Source organism: Stenella coeruleoalba (assembly GCF_951394435.1).
Source record: "Stenella coeruleoalba genome assembly, chromosome: 8".
NCBI lineage: Eukaryota > Metazoa > Chordata > Mammalia > Artiodactyla > Delphinidae > Stenella > Stenella coeruleoalba.
In genome coordinates this window covers 390,591-402,921 of record NC_137154.1, presented here as the reverse complement: position 1 = coordinate 402,921, position 12,331 = coordinate 390,591, and the positions used below count along the sequence as shown (strand labels likewise).

The window sequence follows — 12,331 nt, the reverse complement described above, 5'->3', positions numbered from 1 at the left end:
TCACCTGCCCTCTTGGCGCTGAGGGAGCCATCGCGGTGGATGACGATGTCGGCGCCGTTCATCATCAGGAAGCTCTGGCCCGACAGGATGCTTCCCAGCAGGTCAGGGCCGGGGTCCGCATCCACTTCCGGCTGGGGCGCCATGGCGGGAGCGCTCCTCCTGCAGGGCAGACCCAGCGGTCATGGCCCTCCTGCCCACGCGCCTCCACACCCAGGCAGCAGGCAGTGTTCCCGAGGGGAGGGGCGAGACCCACCCGGCAGCTCGGACTAAAGGAAGATGGGGTGGGGGGGTGGAGTCGTCCGAGGCTTTGGCCCCGGCTCCACTCACTGACAGGCAGGAGCTCGTGAGCAACGCCGACTGGTAGAGTTGGTTAAGTCTTTCTTTTGGAGGGTCAAACAGAGAACAAGCTTGGCTCCCTGCCCGGCCCCTCCCTGCTGTGGGTTCTGCAGCAGGGCTAGGCACACGGAGGCAGCCTCTGGGGTTGTCACCTCATCCCTGTGCCCTTGGCTTGGGACTGGCCGCAGCACTTCCTCAACCAAGAGCCAGAGGACAGGCCACAGGAGAGGCCGTGGGTGCCAGGTGGCAGAGCGCCAGCCCAACATGGAGCCTGCGGTCCTTGTACGCCTGGGGACCCACCCCGCACCACCGCCCCGGCCATCCTGTCCCCCAGGACACACCTGGAGAGCCCCATGGAGACGGGCCTGGCCACAGGCTGGTGCGACCGCAGGGCTGACCGGGACAGGATCCTCCTCTTGACGCTCAGAGGGGAAGCAGGGCTCGGAGATGCCTCTTCACTGCTGGAGGAGGACACATGCCAAAGGGCACGGGGTGACCCTGCACATCGAGGCCCAGGGAGCCACCCCCCAACCTCTCAGCAGCGCGTGGCACAGGTGGGCTCAGCACTACCCCCACGGCAGCCCTCGTGACTCAACAATGAACCCAGGCCCCGTGCAGCGGTTTTCTGTCAGCAGCTGCCCGAGTCTCTGAGCGGGGACGGGGTGGGGGACAGGCGTGTGAGTTAGATCTTTCTCCAAATTAGGGGACGAGTAGGTACAGAATTCTGAGAACAACTCGGAAGCAGGAATTTCACAAATGCGAATTCTGAGGGTGAGCCATGCCTCCACCAGGAGCGACATGCCCACGGGCCTAGGAAAAGAGCGAGCCCCCCCAGCTCCCCCTCTGCAGTCACCTGTCGAAGGGGTCCAGCTCATAAGGGTCTCCAAACAGGGAGAGGGAGGCTGCCCCGATGTCTGCACGCATCAGCCCCAGAGAGGGGTCTGCAGGCTTGTACACCGAGGGGATGCAGGCTCCATGGGCTGGCCTGCGGAGGCCCAGCGTCCGTGCGATGCGGGAACGAGCTGTGGCTTCATTCTGAACCCAGGGGACAGAGGGAGAAACACTGATCCACAGGGCTGAAATCTACAGCCTCCATTCCAACTAGGAATCCGCAGCACCAAACACGGCCGACCGAGTAGCCACAGTCCTGCAGCCTGAGGGTCACGTGTACTCATCACATGTGAGGACCCCGCCTGGGCCTCACCCCCACCCGGCTCACACCGGATGCCGGCACCCCAGGGAACAAGCGCCCTGACGGGTTGTAGCCCAGCCCCTTGCGCCCCCCGCGGTCCCAGGAGCCGCTCTGCGGGGCCCAGAACACGTCTTGTCTCAGCCCCACCTTCAGTCCGTGCTGCAGAAACGTGCCTATTTATCTGTGAACCTCTAAGTAATTATAACAAAAGGGTCCTTCTACGACTCCCACTATCTACCCACACACAGGACTGAAGCTCGCCCAGCGTGATCCCCCATCCGACGCTACCTTTATCTTCTTCCCTTTACTCTTCTTCACGCGGCCCTGGCGTTTCCTGGACCTCGTCCCCGAGCTCCTGCTCTTCACAGATGATCTGGACTGGGTTTTCTTTCTTCCCGACACTTTCCTCCGTCTTCCTACAAAGAGCACATTGACAGCACACACTTCACTGTGCGCCCCACCCCAGGTGTCCCCCCCAAGACCCAGCGGATGACAACTGTCCGTCCCGGCCTGGGGCCTTCCTCTTTTTATTTTTTTTTTGTTATAGGGTTTTACATACTTCGCCACAGAGGAGGGGAGGGGGAAGGCAGTGCAAAGCAAAAACAGAGTAGGTCTGAGCCTACTCTGATTTGTAGACCTCATTATTAGAACCAGCAGATTATTTTACACAATTATGAAACAAAATTAAATTAGAAAACACAAACCCTAATAATCAAAAGTAAAAGGAAACACTGGCTCCCAGCTCTGTATCCACTTGGTGGTCTCACCCCGGAGAAGCACTCTCCCAGAGGCCTGGAAACAGACGACCTCACGGTACGTGTCCAGTAAAACGTATCCTGAGGATTACATTGCAAACCCAGCAGCGTTCCGTCCCCCTCAGCCACCCTGGGGCGCTACGGGCTGACTGGGGACGAGCCATGGCAGCCACAGGGCGCCCTAGTTCTGTGATGCTCCAGCACCCCCGAACTCTCGGGAACCCCAGCACAGAAACAGCAGGTTCCGAGAAGACGTGTGCTGTTAGAGCACTTCCGCTGCACTTGAATCTGTGATCTCGCGATGAAGCTAAAAGCCCTACCTGATCTCCACTGAAGGATGCTACAAGCAGCTCGGGGGTTCTGAGAACTGCTCAACAAAGGAAACAGACGGAGGCGCCAGCGAGCCCGTGCTGTCCACGGAAACTGCACTCCTGGAAGCAGCCCGTCAGGAGGAAGCCTCTCCTTCACCTCCTCCGTCACTTCATGGATCTGAGACCTGAGCCCCGGGGCTGCCTGACTGTGAACAGAGAGCCTGGCGGAGCTGCCCGCTGGGAGGACCCCCAACCCCAACCCAAGCAACCCTTCAAACACCCCACCAACCCAACGAAACGCCCACCTGCACCTGAGCCAGCCTCGGGGCTCCAGCCGCCCAGCCGGAGCAGGTGAGACCTGCCCGCGAGGGATGCGCCAGGATAGGAGACCCCGCATCAACCCCAGTCAAGAGGACACAGAGACACTTAACAGGCAGCCACTAGTGCAGCACAGACCTCCTTTGGCTCGAGATGCAAGTAAACTATTTTTTAAATTCCATCACAATTTGTGACACAATTAGAACTTTCAACACCGACCAGCCATTCCACCGTGCTGCGCGATTATTGCTCATCTCCTTGGGGGTAACAACGGCCTCATTGTTAAATCAAAAGAGAGACTCCCTCTTCCAGAAACATACTGTGAGACACTCAGAGGTAAAATGAGGATCTGCTTCAAAATAACAGAGGGGGAGGGGGTGGAGAGAGACGAAGCAGCCCCGGCCAGGAGTCGCCAGGCCATGGCAAGACGGTCACAGGGTGCTGTTCCGGTCTCCCTGCGCTTCCACAGTGTGACTACGTCTGTAAAAAGTGCGAAACATTGGGCTTCTCTGGTGGTGCAGTGGTTAAGAATCTGCCTGCCAATGCAGGGGACCAGGGTTCGAGCCCTGGTCCGGGAAGATCCCACATGCCGCGGAGCAACTAAGCCTGTGCGCCACAACTACTGAGCCTGCGCTCTAGAGCCCGTGAGCCACAACTACTGAAGCCCGCGCGCCTAGAGCCCGTGCTCCGCAACAAGAGAAGCCACCGCAATGAGAAGCCTGCGCACCGCAACGAAGAGTAGCCTCCGCTCGCCACAACTAGAGAAAGCCCGCGCGCAGCAATGAAGACCCAAAGCTGCCAATAAATTAATTAAATAAATAATTTTTTTAAAAAAAAGTGTGAAATATTCACGGCAAAGATGTAACAGCCAAGCGTGGGGGCCACTCGGGACAAAGGGAGAAGTGAGCCCGTCTCTCCAGGAGCTGCAGCACCTCCAGCTCTTATCCTGGGACGGGTCTGTGAAATGCAAGGGAGCAACTGCTGGGACTGAGAAGTGAGACTCTGGACATGAGAGGAGATCCAGACAGAAAATACGAGAAGCAAAACCTCTCTCATCCTGAACTTCAAGGCAGTGATCAGCGTGACCTCGGGGTACAGCTCCTGGCTCCATCCACTACACGGGGTTGCGAACCAGGACCGCCCGCCGGCGGCCCTCGGGTGTCCTCTCTGTGCTCAGCTCTTCGGGGGCGAGGGCTCTCCGGGAGCACATATGCGCTCGGCACCTGGCGGGGCCACGCAGGGCAGCGGAACCTGACACACACACGCCCGCTGGGGGTGGGGAGGACGAGCGCGGGCAAGAACGCGGCGCAGCTGCAACGCACACGTTGCTGATGGGAGTGCGGGGGTGAGTCACCTCCAACACACGTTCACTGGTTGCACCTAGTCGTCTGCTCTCTACCGACCCAGAGCAGCGGAAACACCTGCCTGCAGGAAAGATACTCACAGCAGCTTCATTACAGAACCAACCCAAATGCCCGGCACAGGCAGGTGGACAAGCTGGGGTGGTTCGTGCTGTGGCATGTTCCTCACCAATAAACAGAAATTAACCCCAGACACCCACTACACAGGCCCCCAATCACTCTGCTGAGCAACAAACCAGAGCACACGCTCAAGACCTCATGAGTGAGAACCGAGGATGGCTAGCGCCAACGACAGGACGGCAGGTGCCTGGAGGGGCTGCCTGGGGAGCGGGGGCAGCGGCTGGAAGCCTCGTCGGTCTCACCGGGAACCATATGCCCAGAGTGGGTGTGCTCATCACAGAAAACGCATGTCTCAATAATGTTGATTTTTAAAAGACCACAGATTGCAACCCGCTGAAAGAAACAGGAAACCACATCTACTGGTTTAAATGAATAGTCAAGGAGAAAAAGGAAAGCTCTTCTTTGGAGAATTCCAACCCATGAATATAAATGGAGCACAGACCCAGAAATCGCCGAGGATGTTAAACTGGGGTGAAAGCTTCTCCCCAGGCAGGGATGTCGACTACCAAAGAAAAATGGAACTTACTGGGACAAAATTACCGAGACTAACACAGAAAAGGACTAGAAAACGTGAACAGCGCCCAAACCAGCAAAGACACTGAATTAATCATTTTAGCTGTTCCCACCCAGAAAAGCCAGGCATGGGGCTTCACCTGTGTGTTGCCCAATTTAGAGAAAACATCGCGAATCTTCCACAAGGTCCTTGGGGACTCTTCCCCGATCAACTTCGGGGAGGCTCTGTCACCCTGATGCACATGCAGGGCGCTGCTGCATAAACAGCACCCTGGGGGGTTCAGAGGGAAGGACCAGACCCAGACCCCTGGGCCTGCAGGGCCTTCTGCGTGATGGTCTGCGGAAACCAGGCTACAGGAATGGCAGCCACCACTGGAAGCCAGAGACCGAGCCAGGCCTACCTGCTTTCCTCCTCCGACGGGCAGGGGCTCGCCGCCCGGGGTGCTGGTACACAGCTGTGCTCAGACCAGCGGCCACAGCTTCGATGGTCTCGTCCAGCAGAGGAGACATGAGGTACCTCGGGACGTGCTGCACAGCACGGGACGGCGCTGGTCAGGGGGGCCGGAGCCGCCTCAGGCCCCTTGAGGGAGCCCCAAGGAGCCCCCTGAGCCCCCGGGAGGCTAGATGCCTCAGCCTGGCAGCAGCAGACATCAGGCAGGCTGCTGGGGGCTCCCCAAGGGCCCAGTGGGAAGTGGGGTCTGGGAAGGCCTCCCGAGGAGCAGGCCGGGCAAGGATGCAGAACAAGGAGGGCTTGCGGGCCTCAGAGTGGAGGGCGGAGGTGCCAGGAGGGACTGTGGGCATCTGTGGTGGGGTCCCGGGACCACATTCCCCATGAAGTCCTCTCAGCTCCTCTCAGTTCAGTACTACGGCCTTGGCAGGTGACAGCTGCAAGGCAGGGGACCCCCGGCAGCTTCCACGATGCACCCACGGGCCGGGCCACCGACCACTGGCCGGACCCGACTGTCCAGCACCCCCAGGGCCAGTTCTCCACTGCTGCCGCCGCCTCAGGCCCACTTGGCTTTGTTCCCTGCACATGGCCAGGATGCGAGGCCACCAGCACCCACCTGGATCCTCCTGGCTGTGGAGATCCGGTTCCGGTTCACCGTCGCTCGGACCCTCTCGCTCTGCCGTGTCCTGGCGATGGCCCGGGTCCTCCCTGCGTGTGGCTGAAGCCGGCTGGTGGTGGGCACTACGTCGGCCAAGAGCAGGGAAACCTCCTCCTCGCTCACGGGACCTGCGTCTTGGAAGAAAACACCCTGGGCTGACGTGCACTCCGCTGAGCCCTGGCCCTGGTAGGAGGACTCTGGGAAACGGGGCACAGGGGGTGTCTCCCTGGAGCTTGGGCTCCTAGACCCCCATCAGCCAACCCCCTGTCTCCAGCCCGTGCCCCGCCCAAAGAGTGCAACCGAAAGCCGCCCCTGCTGGAGAGCCGGACGCGATCTCCCTGGGACGAGGGGCCGGCCCCACAGGAAGGGTCCGGACCACCTGAGGGGGGGCAGTGTGTTACCCGCAGCAGGGGCGGCCCCGGGGGCAGCACATTCCGGACAGAACCACTCGTCCACTGGCACCTCCTGGAGAGGGGGGTCCAAACACTCCATGTGGTACCTAGGAAACGAGACGGTGTCCCCAGCCTCACTGTCCCAGCCAAGTGAGCCCTATGACAGGTCTCCTGACAACACACCCTGCTGTGATCTCGTGGCCCCCCAATCCACGTGTGGAAGCCCTAACCCCGCAACGTGACGGCACCTGGAGACGGCCTGTGGGGGTGATGAAGGTTAAGTGAAGTCATGAGGGCGGGGCCCTGACCGACACAGCACCCCCTCCCCGACCGTGAGCTCTGCCAGGACTGACTTGGATGCCCCCACCCGAGGCCAAGGGGGAGTCCGCCTGCTCAGAGGGCCTGCGCGCTTGGAGCTGCAGACACCTGTCTTCTCACTCTCCCACCGGCATTCTGGGTGGACGGACCCCCACCGCAGGCTTCTGGGCATCTCTGCCCTCCAAGGGGACCCTGACGGCCGCCAAACTCTCCCCAGGGGACGTACCATCTGGAGGGACAGAGCTAAGAGAGCGGCAGCTGGACCCTGACGGCGGCGGGGTGGCAGCCACCATCCTGGGAGGCCAGTCTCCGAGGAACTAACACCCCGCACGGCAGCGCCACCCAACAGCGTCTGCTCTTCAGTTGCTGGAGGAGCCACCGCTGGCGTGGGCCGCCGGTGCCGGAACCCTCCAAACTCCATCCCAGTGTCCGAGATGGCGCCGAGCCAGGCCAGGTGGAAACCAGCGCCGAGCCCACACTGAACACCCGAGCCCAGGCTGGACTCGGCTTTGAAACCCAGAACAGCCCCATGATCGCCCAGTAGGACCGGCCTGCAGCGCTCACTTGAGCACAAGGATGACCTCCTCCCACTGGGAGAGCCACAGCCATGTGGCACAGAGAGGTCCTCCCTCGAGAATAAATACCGCTACATAAAACACAAATGGGGGAACTCCATGGAGGTCCAGTGGTTAGGACTTGGCAATTTCACTGCCAGGGTCCGTGTTCAATCCCTGGTCGGGGAACTAAGATCCCAAAAGCCACGAAGCACGGCCAAAAACAAAACCAAGGCAAAACCCCCCACAAATAATCTGTACCTTGCTTCATATAACAGTGAAAGAACCTGGCATATTCATGTATCTATGGACAGGCTTGTGAGTTACTCATTTAAAAATGAGTAACAGGGCTTCCCAGGTGGCACAGTGGTTAAGAATCCGCCTGCCAATGCAGGGGACACAGGTTCGAGCCCTGGTCTGGGAAGATCCCACATGCTGCAGAGCAACTAAGCCCGTGCGCCACAACTGCTGAGCCTGCGCCCTAGAGCCCGCGAGCCACAACTACTGAAGCCTGTACTCTAGAGCCCGTGCTCCGCAACAAGAGAAGCCACCGCAATGAGAAGCCCGCACACTGCAACAAAGAGTAGCCCCCACTCGCCGCAACTAGAGAAAATCCACGCGCAGCAACCAAGACCCAACACAGCCAAAAATAAAAACAAATAAATAAATTTATATTAAAAAAAATTTCAGTTGCAGCTCCCATTATTAAAGAAAAATGAGTAACAGTGATCTTAGACTTGTAGACTTGTGACTTTAGTTGAAAGACTTAACTGTAAGAAAATTTAGCTAAGGGCAAATATTAGCAGTGAGGATATTCAGAAGCATACGAATCACTATATTTTTTATCAGTTTTAATGTTTTAGGTCTATCACAATTTTTATGTACTTGTCTTATCTGTTAAATTCAAGCACATAAAAAAACAAATAAGTTTATAAACATACTTTACAACAAAATATATTTTTGCAGAAGTTGCAAAAATCCCCGAGTCACTGTTAAAACTACTAAAATTGGGGCTTCCCTGGTGGCGCAGTGGTTGAGAGTCCGCCTGCTGATGCAGGGGACACAGGTTTGTGCCCCAGTCCAGGAAGATCCCACATGCCGTGGAGCGGCTGGGCCTGTGAGCCATGGCCGCTGAGCCTGTGCTCCGCAACGGGAGAGGCCACAACAGTGAGAGGCCCGCGTACTGCAAAAACAAACAAACAAACAAAACACTACTAAAATTGAAACAATTTTTTTTTTGGCCACACCACGCGGCATGTGGGATCTTAGATCCCTGACTAGGGATTGAACCTGACCCCCTGAACTGGAAATGTGGAGTCTTAACCAATGGACCACCAGGGAACTCCCTGAAACAGAACCTGATATAAAGAATTAACATAATCAAGGATTGTAGGCTCAGACAAGGCAATCCCAAGAAAGAACTGAGCTGGAGGTGTCACCCTCCCTGACTTCAGACTATGCTACAAAGCTACCGTAATCAAAACAGTACAATACTGGCTCAAAAACATACACACAGAAAAATGAAACAGAAAAGAGAGCCCAGAAATAAACCTACACTTACATGGTCAATTAATCTACAACAGAGGAGGCAAGAATATACAATTGAAGAAAGACAGTCTCTCCAATAAGTGGTGCTGGGAAAGCTGGACAGCTTCATGTAAAACAATGAAATTAGGATACTTTCTCACACTATATACAACAATAAACTCAAAATGGATTAAAGACCTAAACATAAGACTGGAAACTATGGGACTTCCCTGGTGGTGCAGTGGTTAAGATTCCGTGCTCCCAACGTAGGGGGCCTGGGTTTGACCCCTGGTGAGGGAACTAGATCCCACATGCATGCTGCAACTAAGGAGCCAGCGAGCTGCAACTAAGGAGCACACGTGCTGCAACTAAGAAGCCAGTGAGCCGCAACTAAGGAGCACACCTGCCACAACTAAGGAGCATAGCTCCCGCAACTAAGGAGCACGCCTGCCCCAACCAAGACCCAGCACAACCAAATAAATAAAATAAATATTTAAAAAAAAATAAATAAATAAAAGACTGGAAACTATAAAACTCCTAAAAGAAAACAATAACAAAACACTCTTTGACATAACTCACAGCAATATTTTTGGGGCTCTGTCTCTCAAAGCAAAGGAAATAAAAGCAAAAATAAATGGGACCTAATTAAACTTTAAATCTTAACTTTTGTACAGCAAAGGAAACACTGACAAAACGAAAAGACTTCCTGAATGGAAGAAAATATTTGCAAACTACATGACCAACAAGGGATCAACATCCAAAATATATCAACAGCTCATACAACTCAATATCAAAAAAAGTGATTAAAACATGGGCAAAAGACCGCAGACATTTTTCCAAAGAAGACATACAGATGGCCAAAAGGCACATGAAAAGATGTTCAACATTGCTAATCATCAGAGAAATGCAAATCAAAACCACAATGAGACAACACATCACACCTGTCTGAATGGTTTTCGTCAAAAAGGCCACAAATAGGGCTTCCCTGGTGGCGCAGTGGTTGAGGGTCCGCCTGCCGATGCAGGGGACACGGGTTTGTGCCCCGGTCCAGGAAGGTCCCACATGCCACAGAGCAGCTAGGCCCGTGAGCCATGGCAGCTGAGCCTGTGCTCCGCAACAAGAGAGGCCACAACAGTGAGAGGCCTGCGTACCGCAAAAAAAAAAAAAGACCACAAATAACAAATGTTGGCGAGGATGTGCAGAAAAGGGAGCTCTCTTGCACTGTTGGTGGGACTGTAAATTGGTGCAGCTGCCACGGAGAGCAGTATGGAGGTTCCTGAAGAAACTAAAAATAGAACTACCATATGATCCAGCACTTCCACTCCTGGGTACTTAACTAAAGAAAATGAAAACACTAATTCAAAAAGATACATGCACTCCAGTGTTCACAGCATCATTCACAAAAGCCAAGATATGGAAGTAACCCAAGTGCCCATGAACAGACAAATGGATAAAGAAGATGTGGTGTACACAAACACACACCCTCAGCCATAAAAAAGACTGCAATTCTGCCATTTGCAAAAACATGAATGGACCTGGAGAGTGTTACACTTAGTGAAATAAGTCAAAAGAGAAAAACAAATACTCTACGTTATCGCTTATATGTGTAACGTAGAAATGAAACAAACCACCGTATATAATAAAACAGAAACAGACTCAAATATAGAGAACAAAGTAGTGGTTAACAGTCAGTAGAGGGGAGTCGGGGAGCAAGACAGGGGTATGGGTGGGATTAAGAGATACAAGCTACTCTGTATATAACAAAGTACAAGAATACGCTGCACAGCCCAGAGAAGTAGAGCCAATATTTTATAATAACTTTAAATAGAGCATAACTGATAAAAATTTTGAATCACTGTGTTGTACACCTGAAACTAATATAACTCTATAAACCAATTATACCTCAATTTAAAAAAAAATGCATGCTATGTTCCACTCAATTTTGTTATGAACCTAAAATTGCTCTGAAAGATAAAATCTATTAAAAAAAAAAAAGGACTGTAGGCTCCATTTAAAAGCTTAAGGGTGTGTGGGGGCTTCCCTGGTGGCACAGTGGTTGAGAATCTGCCTGCCAATGCAGGGGACAGGGGTTCGAGCCCTGGTCTGGGAGGATCCCACATGCCGCGGAGCAACTAGGCCCGTGAGCCACAACTACTGAGCCTGCGCGTCTGGAGCCTTGTTGCTCCGCAACAAGAGAGGCCGCGATAGTGAGAGGCCCGCGTACCGTGATGAAGAGTGGCCCCCACTCACCGCAACTAGAGAAAGCCCTCGCACAGAAACGAAGACCCAACACAGCCAAAAATAAATATTAAAAGAAAAAAAAAAAAAACGCTTAAGGGGGGAACTCCCTGGCAGTCCAGTAGTTAGGACTCGATGCTTTCACTGCTGAGGGCCCGGGTTCAATCCCTGGTCAGGAAACTAAGATCCCACAAGCCATGCAGCAAGGCAAAAAGGAAAAGAAAAAAAAAGGGATAAAAGCTTAAGAGAAAATCGAGGCTTTGTGAGTGAAAGCTCCAACAGCCTCATCCAGGGCTCCCCAGCGTCCTCAAGGCCACTGGAAGGCACACAAGCTCGTCTGGCACAGGGAACCCAGGCCAAGAAGGCAAGGCTGGTGACGAGGGCCAGGCCAGGCCAAGGGGTGTGGCGGCCAGTACCAGGCCTCTCCTTCCCACCACGTGTGGGCTCTCAGGCAGCATCCAGCTGTCCCAGGCCCCTCCTTCTCAGGCCCCGAGCAGCCACCATCACTGGGGAAAAGGGTGCAGTCTGCGTGTGAGCAGCGTTCTGAATGCTGCCACCCCCGTGGCCCCACTCGGTCATGGAGTGTGACAGCAAGAGCCGTGAGCTGGACACACGGGTCTGCAGGACACCCAAGGCTCTGCTTCTGCCCTCTAGCCCCAGACCGACAACAGGCTAGAGGGGACCCGCTCAGACATGGCCAACTTCCGGGACTCCAAAGGGGCAAGGAGCAGCAAGGTCAGGCAACCGTGTCACCAAACACGGATGCAGGCTGAGACTGGGGAGAAAGGAGGGAGGAACGCATTGCATTCTCAGCTGTGTGAGCACCGAGGGCGGGGCTCGGAGGAAGGCGGGAGATGCTGCCAGGCCCGGGGAGGGTGACCTGCTGTCTCAGTGCAGGGAGGTGGCAGGTAGTGGGCCCCGGTGGGCAGCCCAGGAAGTGTCTGCATTGGGACAAGCACAGGCCCCACAGGCGCCCGTCCTCCAGGGCTTGTGCTGCTCCAGCACAAGGAAAGGGCCTGACGAGAAGCAGGGGACCCAATGGTGTTGCAGAATGACAATGAAAGGGGCTCCACGGACACAGGGGTGGCTGGCAGCCTGGCTGGAAGCGCGTCCCACTGTCCTGCCGTGTGAAGCTGCCCCGGCCCCTGGCCTCGCACAAAGGGTGGGTCCCGCTCGTGTCCGCCCCCGGCCCAGCCAGCCCACGCCCCCATTTCTTGCCTCTCCCCCTCGTCCTGAGATACTAGGTACATCTCTGCAAGCGGCCTCAGGATATCGTCTGGAAACAGGTGG

At 55.3% G+C, this 12,331-nt stretch overlaps 1 protein-coding gene across 9 annotated transcripts in view; it reads right to left on the bottom strand.

Annotated features, from left to right (window-relative positions):
• Positions 1-12,331, bottom strand: part of PHRF1 (PHD and ring finger domains 1) — a 28,357-nt gene that overhangs the window by 5,211 nt on the left and 10,815 nt on the right. For 6 of the 9 annotated variants that reach the window (XM_079930501.1, XM_079930507.1, XM_079930502.1 and 3 more), the window contains 7 exons: positions 6,414-6,511; positions 5,971-6,146; positions 5,308-5,434; positions 1,817-1,944; positions 1,190-1,371; positions 678-797; positions 5-159 (listed from right to left, as the gene is read on the bottom strand). In XM_079930501.1, coding sequence (XP_079786627.1) covers positions 5-159; positions 678-797; positions 1,190-1,371; positions 1,817-1,944; positions 5,308-5,434; positions 5,971-6,146; positions 6,414-6,511 — 986 coding nt within the window. Of the gene's footprint in view, positions 1-4; positions 160-677; positions 798-1,189; positions 1,372-1,816; positions 1,945-2,603; positions 4,012-5,307; positions 5,435-5,970; positions 6,147-6,413; positions 6,512-12,331 lie in introns of those variants that run through there. The other 3 variants (XM_079930503.1, XM_079930504.1, XM_079930508.1) reach the window with 3 other exon arrangements.